The 12,552-nt window shown below is 35.0% G+C and overlaps 1 protein-coding gene across 2 annotated transcripts in view; it reads left to right on the top strand.

The window, feature by feature from the left end:
* The window catches only part of LOC124367341 (transcription factor AP-2-epsilon), a 142,271-nt gene that overhangs the window by 119,963 nt on the left and 9,756 nt on the right, over window positions 1-12,552 (top strand). For both annotated transcript variants that reach the window (XM_046824098.1, XM_046824089.1), the window contains one exon: window positions 381-499. In XM_046824098.1, the coding sequence (XP_046680054.1) occupies window positions 381-499 (119 nt within the window). The remainder of the gene's footprint in view (window positions 1-380; window positions 500-12,552) is intronic.

Below are 12,552 nucleotides of genomic sequence, written 5' to 3'. Positions count from 1 at the left end.
ATCGATTGTTTGCCATTGTATATTTATCAATATTTATCAATAGTCACGACTATGATAAAGTTCGTATTACATTCCCTACACCTTCTCGTCCACCACCCCCACCCGCGGTCACGCTAGAGCTAGCTATTATGTTCACATAAGGATTAATCAATTAAGAATTTACGTAAATTTTTTTAGGATATATTTTGCCCAAGTAACTTGATTCAAATAGCCTGGGTAAATTTCACGAAACAATTAACCACCGGGGCCGTAATTTGTGGTGTTAACAACTATCCACTAATTATAGAGTATGTTAAATACTGAGCTCTCGATTACAACACTGTTGTTCTGTGTTTGATGGAATTTTGACTTGAAGTGCTGATGATGATTTTCAATTCCAGAGCGAAATCAAAGAATGGCGGCAGACTGCTGCGGGAGAAGCTGGAGAAGATTGGGCTAAACCTGCCGGCGGGCCGGAGGAAGGCGGCGAACGTGACACTCCTGACATCTCTCGTGGAAGGTAAGAATTACAAAACCACTAACATACTGGGGAGATAAGTTTGTCCGTACTAAACTGTAGCGTTAACTAGAGATCACTGTTAAGAGAAACAATAAAGATGCGTAGCACTAAACAAACTACTTCCACAGATATTGTAAATATTACATTTATGTTTTCTAGTTTCAATGACAATATTAATAATCATTGCGTCAGTCTTATAAAGTACGTTAGTCATATTTATTTAAGAGAACCAGTTACCGCAGGGTCCAAAGGTATTAAGTTCCACCAGATTAAGGTCGGACTTTAGATCTGAACTTGTGATGTAGGTGTCCAAATCCTTAATTTGACTGTAGCATATGTTGCAGTACTTAACTGTCAACCTTATACTATACTGACTGCGCAACGTAGTCTGTGTAGTATATAAAATGGTGGTAATTATAAAAAATAAATTATTGTTGAAAGACTATATACATTTTGCGGCGAATTTCACTATGTATTTAGAAATACTGTTAATTGAATTTATTTAATTCTCGTTAGATGTAATGTACTCTAGGTTGGTGATGTTTAGATTGCGTTGATCAATAGATAATATCGTTTTGCTGAAAATCTTGATCATTTTTCCTAATATGAATTCTTAGCGCAAGCATTTACTGTGAAATTTTTTACGTCGACGAAGTTCAATAATGTTTTAAGGAGGTACTTTTTTATCCGCTACAAATATGCGGTAAGAACCGACGCAATGGAGTAGGCAATCCGGCTTCAAAGAAACAGTTGTTCGAATATTTTGTAGACAAGTCGCGAAAATACGAAAAATATTCCTCGAAACATTCTGTTTACTTATTGTTTGCCAGTGTCAAGCACGGTATGACATGTACCTGTACGTATGTACGGCCATAGTGGGCAGACTGTTTGTGTCCTCCTGGCGCCACTTGTCGGCTGGTAAACAGCTTGCGACACTACCGCAGTACCGCCACCCGCACACCTAGGTGGTAAACACATCCACACCAAAAACTCCTGGAATTTACAATCCAAACTGGAATAGTAGTTAATAATAATAGACCCCGGTATCACTTCAGCCACCAACGACACTTCCGATTACACAATTACTTGTCTGCCTAATGTTGTAATTTATATTTACCAAGGGTTAGTTAAATTTCGGGTGAGTTATTCTTACATTTTTATAACACATAGATTTAGACACCAATTTACATTTTGTCTAACTGTGATTTTTAACTTGTTGAGATATTAAGGTTGCTAAATTGTTTAAAATGTAATTGAAGTTAATGTTAGCCCTTCTGGAGTACTTTTAGTACTGTGAACTATCATTTCCTGTACCATATCACTTTTCTGGTAACTCATACATCATTTATACAATACTTTTGATCACCTTTAGATATACAATATTACCGTTTCTCTACTGAAACCTGTATGGGATTTTTATATGTCTATCCAAAAACTTGAACGTATTACTTTTAAAAGTTGTTCCGTTAAACAAATGTTTAGTTACCAATTTATTGTTGTCAAATGAATAGCATTACTTTAAATTATGAGTAAAGTTTCATAATTGAAATAATTCAAATATGTGTTAAATGCTGAGTTCAAACATGTCTAAACCTTTTGACAAATTTGACTTGAACCTTGTTCAATCTTGAGGTATCCACTCTATGTTTGTTGGTTCATCAATGAATGCACTGTTAGATATAGATTTGTATATAACGTGTACCTATAGTTTCTAATTCAGCTTTTTCTTAATGATTCTATCAGTAGTGCCCAGTCAATACTGTCCAATAACATTGAATTTCTGTAAGAGGACCAGCAGAAATATAAATTACGCTATAAAGGCCAACACATCCTTAACGTGGTAGACCTAGAACATTGCCTCACGCGACATCCGGTACAATCGTAGAATCTCTTATTGCAATGCAAACTGTTTCTCGGATGTGAATGGACTTTCGAACAGTAAAAGCCAGATCAAGTCACAAACTAGACCAGAGGATGCTGGGTTTATAGAGCCATAACCTCCTGCCCGCAGCTAAAGCGGCAAGGCGGGAGTGGCTGGCATGGAATGTCTTCACCTGTAGCCTACATCAGTAGAACTTCAAACCTAAACTTAAAATTTAGAATAATATGCACGGTTTAGCCCGTTCAGAACAAAAACCACACATTTTGGAATTAAATACAAATAAACATCAGTGTATATCGCATATGCAGGTATACACGTTTAACTATGTTATAAATATTATTTATAATTCCATTAAGTTTATAATAAAGCTATCGTGTTTGGGAAAATGCTAAGTTTTTGATCTTAAGAATAGACTTATGGAAGCACCACTCATATCACTTAGGTTATTATTTATCAAACTATAAGCATGCTAGGAGTATTTAAAAATGTGTATACACACGTTTGACATGTACCTGAACCGTATGTGTGTACGTTTAGTAAACTAAAAGAAATAAATTATCTCCCTAAAACGTATGCGGAACTAAAACTGGAAAAACATCTTTTAATTCCTTGACGTTATTCTAATTACAGTGCATGACTGGTCAAAGATTGGTAAATTTTAAACATTTTGTAGGATGCACGGAAGGACTGTTCTGTGAAATGTATGTATGTGTTAAATTAATCTTTTTCAATAAGTGAAATTTGATGACAATGTTGATGTATCCTAAAATTAGTCATAAGGCATAACGTTAGACTAAAAGTGTTTAACATTGTTCCATTCTAAGTTTTAGAGGGAGTGGCGATGAGAGGCACTAACGTCAGTGAGTCGTTATCCCAGTTAGTGGGATTTCTACCAAACCGATGAATAGTTGAGATGATATCAGGACAGGTTTATATCTGAATACTGAAGAAGAGATTTGTCCCACGCCTTTAAACCGTTCTTATTTACCAAGTCTCCTCCTAAAGAACTGTTCTGCTCTGATTTCAATACTGAGCCATCCTTTACTCGAATTTCCTCGTTATAATTTTTTGGCTCTCCTAATTCTATAATATAAACATTAATTATGAAATATTAAAATTTTGTAGTATAATATACCAAATATTGGTATTAACTAATTAATTACAAGAAAATAAAAAAAGAAACATGTAACAAAAACAAAATGTCTAGTCTATTCTACAAATGTCAAATCAAAATATAATTCATAGAATTAATAAAAATAAAATTGAAGCCTATCTTAATACATATATAGGCTGGCCTAAATTTCGTTTGTTAACATCTTCCAACTCATACCACCGAATTAAAAATACATGATCTAATAAATATATTTTGTAGTGGTTTAATTATTGCTAAATAAATGGTGGCCATACCCAATATGAAGAAGATAGCTCATTATATAGATTGTTCAGTTCAAATCAAAAGAGTCAAAATGAGGTACTGTACTTAAGTTGGTTTCAGAGTTTCGCCATACAAGAAGCCTCGGGACGTTTTCATATTATGTGGTAACACACTTAAAGTTATTATTGCTTTAAAGAGTTTTAATACGAAAGTCTTCAACATATTACGAAAGTTCACGCATACTTAACTAAAACAGTAGAAGAATTCCGAGAGAGTAAATTCATATTAATAACTGAAAGTATTTTGACTTACTAAACATTCAAAGTAAGTGTAGTCAATGAAATTTGTGTGAATTGCTCCTTAATCAGTGTTAAATAAAAAATGAAAGGTAGACATTTCTGAAAGATTTTTTCTCTCGAACATATTATACGCTCGGTTGTCTTGACCACAAAATTTAAAGTAAATTTTAGACAATCTATCTGTCATTGATTATAATCGTGTATTTATTCAATGTTAAAAAAAATTTCCAGTTTTTTTTTCCATTTGTAATCCCTACTTTTGACAATACATTTTGTAATGATTAGAAATTTTTAGTATTTATGTATTATGTATTTTGAAGTATTTTATGATGAAAGTATAAAAAATAGATTCTTTAATAAAAAAATTAATAAATAGTGTAATCAAATAGTAATTACCATATTAATATTTTTAAATAAATAATATTATTAATAAATACTAATTTAAGGATCGTTTTAGATTTTGTTGATATTAAATTAAAAATATATTCAGAAATATTAAATTCAAAATATAATATTCAGATTTTCTTTTAATATTAAGTGATTGATTAGTTGTTCAGTGTATTCCCGATTACACATATTTATTTGCAATTTTTCCTCTATTTTAAAACTTTTTTTTATTGAAAGTCAGTATCATATATTTATTAGTCAGTTTTTATTTTGCGCATAAAATAATCGAAGGTAAGCTCATTTAATCATTAAATGCTTACTATAAAACAATTTATGTCATATTAAATATAAAACGAAGTATTTAAGTTCAATATATTGATGTTTAGTCTAACAAATATCTATAGGTCAACTTGGATATTCCTATAAGGATATTACATCGATTACTCTGGACTATAAATTTCATTAAAACCGTTGTCAAGTGAGTGGCCAATGCTTACACTATAAAACATATTGTAGTCCTAGTGGGAGCACAATTACTGCAGGTAATGCCTCTGTTGCGTGCTACGTACGTGAGTAGAAGCGGCGAACGCATGGCTATCCCGAAATATAAGAGTACAGTTATATCCAGTTATAAGCAGCTCACTTTCCACCGTATTGCTGCCCCTCTATTCTAATTAGTTCCTAGGCCTTTCTAATTTCTCTTGAACCCGCTCTTCTTCATAATTCCTGCCAAATATAGGTTGGGCAGACATTGGCAATTTTTAGCAATCGGTTGATAGATTTCACTGCTATTCTTTACTCAACTCAACATTTTACATTTTACTCAACATTTTTACAACTAAGGTAATTTCCTTTATTAACACTCATGAATTTATGAGGATAAATAGGATGGAAAAAGGAGAGGACATTGTTGCCAGAAAGGCCATTCGTGCATACTATAATTCACTGAGGAGCAGATATTCATCTCTTGCAGATATGGTGGTTTCTAAAATTTCTAATCAAGATTCTCTGAAGCGGTAGTAATTTTGAGACCGAAGTGTAGCAAGAAATCACAACTAGATTACGATTTTATTTACTGACGATCATCTCGATATTCGTTGGCCACAATGACGGTGTGCAAATAATTTAGTTTCTGTGTACTCCGATTGTCTTTTTTGTATAGACTATCTAGCAAAGGCAATAAAAAATATTTAATCGTTTCCGTGGTATTAAATTTAAAACGAGGCAAATTGGTGTTGAACAAAGTAAAACGAAACTAGCTTTCTCACTAAATATGAAAAGTGGCGTCGGTCAGAAATATTATCTACGGATATTAGAAATATTGGTTTTAATGCCGCAGGGATGTAAAGTAGGCATTATTTTATAAATAAATCCTATGCATGCAATCTGCTACATCTTAGTTCCAGATAGACAACTTATAGATAGTTCTTTTCTCCCACTAGCAACTTTTCTGTTCGGCTCCTCCAGGATATAGTCTACATTCCTAATTATATTGTTACCTTATTATCGTGACGCGTCCTCTTCACATGATCCATACATTCCGTTTAGCAGTTTGTAGTTTTGGTCAGCACCACAAGTAAACCGCTCGTGAAGTAGTCACTGTAACACTTATATTGTCTATAGCAAGGTTAATAGGTATTATCCATTTAGCCACTCATCCGTTACGTTAAATAATGCCCCTAGAGAGAAAAATCCAACAAATTGGAATCCCCCAAATCGGAAAAATCGGACAGGAAATTACGATAGAATAAACATGTATACACAAGTGCTAAAAACGTAAACTCTGCTGCCATACAAGTATATTCACTTTTTAAAAGTAAATACGAGATTTCTCTGTTGTCGATCGGTAATACTGTGCTTGATACCTGAGGAAGGTACATTTTGGTTTCTCCAGAAAATCCAGTGCACTTCGATGCCATTGTAGATTAAAAGTTTTCATGAGTATATGTTTGTAGTCTTAATATTGTAATTTTCTGACCATCCATAGGACGCATTCTTTACAATAAATAATAGACTACGCGTGGAGGGGCGATTTCTAAGAGTAAGTAAATAGTAATTGCAACGCTTGTGTGAAAATGAGCCTGTGCCGTATGCGTACCGGCGAACGCTTGTTATTGTATTTATCTTCGGAATCGTGATTTATGTTTGACCATTTTATTGTTTTATTGTTGGTCACGTTTATTACTCAAGCTAACCGACTCTGGTACGTGGCAACAGCGGCGAAACCCAAGGAGTGTGTTGTGCGGAGTATATCCTCTCAGTAATGTCTAATATGGGCATACCAAAGTGTAATCAAAGAGCAAAATATACAAAGAAACATACAATAACCCTAAGTAATTAAAAAGTTACCAATCTGTTAATGTAAATTTGAAAATATCACAATCGTGGGATTTTGCCGGGTTTCTTCTACTGTGCATTGTGAAACAAATTCCAGTAACCCACCCCTTCATACAATTCTGGTTTCGCTACTGTACAGTAAGATAAAAAGGCTTACCTCTGTGTTGAAACCCCATTAGTTAACACATGTGAGCCGATGCCCTCACGGTCTAAGACGTAGGATTGTCAATCTGAGTTCGAAATAAAGCAGGTTCAAATCCTGACTGTGACCGCAACGCTTTTTATCACTATCATCGACCTTGTACTGTATCGAATATCCTACCCCACTACTTATTACACTAGTAGTGTAATACCTTCGCACAGACCGGGTAGACTAAGGCTTTAAAAGGGGATTGTCCTCTAGTTTTTCTTAAACAAAACATGTGCTGCTTCGCTATGAGTTGTTAGTCATATAAATACTTATTTACAATTTACTTACCGTACAGTATTTCTCTATACGGATTTTTTACTAAGTATTTTTTTACGGATTACTTACTAGTAAAAAGTATTATATATCAATCTTCACTAGTTTTGAGTAATTTCGATGATTAAAATAACTCTAACTTATTAGTTTAAAGTTTTTAATCACATTACGTTGGAAAGTGTCCATTACAAATGTAAAAATGTAATTTTTCGATTCTAGATTGAATGTTACAATTGGTTTTGTATCCTGTACAAAACACGATTCTCACCGTAAAAATAAATGTCAGTTTTCGTTATGAGACCTAAAAGAGTACTAACATTTAGTAGTATACAAACTTAACTCGTTTGTGTGCATTCTTTAATAATAAGTTACAATCAAACACAAGTGGATTAAAATCATTAGCCTGAAAACAATTTTGTGTTCCCTTGTAAGCAGAGTGCCGTGAGCATTATTAGTGAAACCTAAACCAATCAGTTAGGCGTGGGTAAACATGTTTGTTTCCCAAACTTGAAGTTATTGTTTATTTTAGAACTTGTTATCTTTGAAAGATCGAAAGTTGAGATATGTTTTTGTTTATGCTCCGGGAATTGAAACGTTCAACAAATCCTAACAGACATACTGGCCAAACATGTTGTTCGCATGACATTAGTTAAAGCAGAAAACATGAGCGGGATAATAATGTGATATAACTTTCATGAAACATATTTTTAAAATTTCGTTATTGGTTATTATTATAAACTTTGCTTCTGCATTGGTATAGCTGCCCAACGGTTTTCCAAAGGCACAGCAATTTGTTAGTACTTTTCCTCTATTTTTCCCGTAAATTATATTTATGGTGGTCCTTCTGATAAACATTTTACTTATCTCTGCAAAGATAAATAGTGGTAATCTGCTTTGTGGTTGAACATCGTAGTTTTAATTTATGAAATGATCTCCAGTTTAATAGGACTTCTCGGTAAGCGTCCAACAGACCGAGATAACATCTGACCACTCGTACTACTTCACTGGTGTTAGTTTCCACTCTAATTATCCTACTGAAGCTGTCCGACCGTCTATCTGTATGTGTGCAGGATGTCTTCTTATTGCCCGCAGTTTGTCTTTCCATCTCCCACATCGAGGGCCCCGCCCCCACTGAATATTTATGTAGTTCCATGCCTTTCAAATCACCAACAACAACTAATACCCTTCCCTGATCGCTCGTCATTTGTCTCTAACATGAGTAGCCGAATAGGTTTGGCCCTTTTTTATTATGTTCTAAAAATAGAGTACGGAATATTTCCCCCTTAAGTCCACGTCAGTGAAATAATTTAAGTAATGTAGAGTAAGGTTAATGCTTTCTTAAATGTTCATCTAAATCACCACTTGCTTTGAAATACGATGAAATGTATGCAATAGAACTACTATGCTTTCGAATCTCAGAACAGAATGATAAATATTTGTGGGTGTTATAAAATTTAATTAAAATGTAAAACTGTGAAATACTACAGAGTACAAAGTATACAACTTCTGTTCCAACGTGCTCTTTGGTTTAGATATTATAATAGAATCATTAATGCATCGATGTATTGTACTGTACAAGTTATGGGAAACGATGACGTTTATAACTGAGTTGAAATTGAAAACATTTAAATGCATGATATTATATACCTTTATGTATTATGATATTCGCTATTTAATTGTACAATTTATTTATGGTAACCTTTTACTCAGAATTGGAATAATTAATAGGGGCTACACTCCTTACGCAGTTTTTGAGAATTCATATAAACTCACTGTTTATTGAAATAGTAAAAACACATTTTATTATTTGTCATCCGGCCTTAACAAATAATGCACTACAAATATAATGTTAATCGAGAGAGTCTTTTATGTTTCTTTACTATTTTAATGTTGTGGGAACTTTCTGGAAATTACCCTGCAATCTTTGATAATTTTGATGATTTACTTAGATTTATACTGTAGGGAATTCAGCTCAGTAAAAATACAACCGCTCAGAATTATAATAATGCTATTTATACCATCAATGGCTCGTAACTTTATAAGTAAAAGTATCAATAGAAATCCACTTATGTTAAAAAAAAACTCATTTTTATTCCTATGTAAGAAAGATGCTTGCGAAATTTTTCGGAATAACGAGTAGAGAAACCCTGTACAGAGGTGTAAGTATAGTTCATATATAAATAGATGTAGAACTCCGATTGTATATAACTGACGGGCCTGCTGTGCGACAGAGAGCGTGTGCTCTGGATGAGGCACGTATTACGCGAAATAACACCTGCCATCGACACTGATCAACATTGCGCCAATTTTATACTTGGTAATGACATTGATCATTGAACGAGAATCCCCGCACTAATGTCTCGCACACTCATGGCGCGTTCAGCCCCAGCCGTGTTACCGCGGGCGTTCACCCAGCGCGGGCGCGGACGTATCCAGTCCGGTCGTAAACGTAAGCTCTCGATTCGATTTACCCACTTTACGATCGAATATGTCCCGTCCAGGCCCGGGCTTCCTCGTTAGCTGTTTTGACAAACCGTTTTATCAGCTACGGTGAACTGCGGCTTCTGGGACATTTGTTACTTGTTTTACGGCTCTAGCGGTGAGCGTCGAAGAGGTGACATTATCACAACAGAATTCCGTAAATCTGTTGGATGTTTTATGGTTTTACAACCTGTTCCGTTTATGGCCAATTATAAAACTACAAAATATAACCACCATCAATAAATATGAGTTTTGATAAAAGTCAGAACATAATCACCACAACATTTCATCAAAGTTTGCGGTTGCACTAACGTACTCCCACTCAATAAGTGTTCGGATCTAGAAGAAATATTACAATTCTTTCATGATGGCTTTTTAAACAATAGTAACCTTATTTACTAGACTTAGATATCCAAAAACACATCATATACCAAGGGGTTTGCGCAATAACTGTTTTTTAATTAATACACATTTAATAAGCCTGCAATTATAATAGAGGCGTTGGATACACTCGAGGAAGATAACTGAAGATCCTGTAGCTTAGAAAAAATAAGGAGTATACTGAACTTTGCATTGATTATTTAATACAAAGGATAATTACTAGTAAAATACAAGCAGACGCAATTTTTTATACTCTTTGTTGATTGATAGTTTTGTATAATGAAAAAATTGCGTAATGATCCAGATAACTATAAGATATATATATGTATGTATTTATATATCAAGATATAAGTAGTTGAATTATATATCCAAACTACTTAAGAGGTTGTACCTTATTGCTATTGTCTTACGCTACCTAAAAACTCAGATTATACAAAAGTGAAATTAAAAATGAAGAAAATTAGTTGATTGAACTGAATTGACAGAAATACATAGAACAAGGTGGTGGCCCAGGAGGAGGTAGCGGACCCCGAGGCCGGTGGCCCAGGAGGCGGTAGCGGGTCCCGCAGAGCGGCGGGCGGCCAGCGGTAGCTCTGGAGGCGGCGCGTCTGTGCGCACGTCCAGCGATTGCCGCCAAACTATTTCAATTTTCGCAAAATGAAGCACGCGCGCTGGGCTCAGTATATCACGTGTTTTTAATTGGTCGTCTACGGTGGGCCGATTACCATTGTGCGCCTAAACACCAGGTACTGAATGAATACATTACGGCCGCCAATTGATATCCGGGTAGGCTATCATTGCGCGCGCGGCAAATGACATGGAGCGGAGTCCAATCAGAAATAGAAATTAAACACGGTTTAAACGTTATTAAGATGTCCCCAGAGCTCGCCATCGGAGCGACCCGACGTTCGAGTCTCCGACCTCCGCAGCGCCGCAGCTCCCACTTCCGCTGTTAGATTACCAGAGACTCTTGTAGCGAAAACGTTGTCATTTGTGCTTGATGCCTGTCACAGAGGACCTCCCCGAAGCTATCCTCATCAGTGTTGAGATTTCGTATTAGTTAGAAAGCTTCATTCTTTGGTAATAGGTGGCTCTTCTTCAGAGATCCAGTGTTTATTTCCGTTTCAATATTGGTATCGGCTTTTCGAACTAACCATCGATGAGGCTGTTATACTGAAACGACCTTAGATTTTATCTCTTAAGTACAATGTTAATTCTTAAACTCCTATTCTGTGTTGATATTCGTACCATAATTTTCAAAATGTGTTACGTTAAAGGCAAAGACCTGTATGTATTCAAATACCTTCGTAGTGATATAAAATGTGAACAGTTATTTTGATAATTTAACCTTTAAAAACTTAAACTTTGTTTATTACTGGCGATAATATAGGACAAAACTAAAATCTTGATGTATATAATCTGTACAATATATTAAAAATATAGGTCTTGCAGAATGTCTTGACTAAAATTAAGTCAAACATAACTTTAATATGTTTTTGGAAAGGAAGTATTAATCTTGAATTATTGCCAGTAGGCTAAATGAACATTTTAAGTGGATCAATTTCAATCCGAAAATATTATATATATATATATATATATATATATATATATATATATATATATATATATATACATCTTAAAATCCGAAGTTGTAAATAAATAAACCGATACAACTGAGTATCGAAGAACCCAGCTGTACATAACAGAAGTCTTTACAGAAAGTGGGTGTAGCTTTATTCCCGGATTAGTAACTTGCCCATTGTCCTTTTGAGTCTAAAATCAATCAAGTTCTTCCTTGGACCAAGAGGAACCTATGTACCGGGTTTCAAGTCTCTATGACTTGTCTATGTAGAGTTATCGCAATCTAACAGACAAACAACTACACGATTACAAGGACCTCTCGGTTCCTTAATAATTCCCATTTAAAATGCTCATTACACTATTACTTTAAAATGAAATGCCATGACACTATTCATGAACGCTGTACAAACTTATGTATGAATTTCTGATTCTGATTGTTAAAAAAAGGAGCGACCCCTCCTCATGAAATCAACATAAAGGTCAGAATTTAGACTAATGACAATAGCTATAAACGATAGTATGATATCAAATAAACAACCCTGAATAGCACTCCGTGTCCCCTGGAGATTCCAATCTTTCCTGAAGTATATGACTAAGGCAATAGTCAAGGGAACATCATCCGATCGGCCCCACATCCCATCACACCTGGCATCGATAGCTGCGGTTTCCGTGGCCCATTACGCGAACCGATCCCCTTTATTTTATTTCAACAAAACGCAAATGATTAACGGTAGAAGATTGTTTGGCCTGCGCGTGGTGCGGTAAGTACAGTGGTTAGCGCTGCGATCGGCTCTCTTCGGCCGCGCCGCGTCGGCTTCCGGGTCAGACGTGCGTCTCGTTCTGCCACATCTATGATACCTCTTCTGC

Source organism: Homalodisca vitripennis, chromosome 1 (assembly GCF_021130785.1).
Source record: "Homalodisca vitripennis isolate AUS2020 chromosome 1, UT_GWSS_2.1, whole genome shotgun sequence".
Taxonomy (NCBI): Eukaryota; Metazoa; Arthropoda; class Insecta; order Hemiptera; family Cicadellidae; genus Homalodisca; species Homalodisca vitripennis.
The sequence above is the reverse complement of the archived record's forward strand: the minus strand, read 5'-3'. Positions and strand labels throughout refer to the sequence as shown.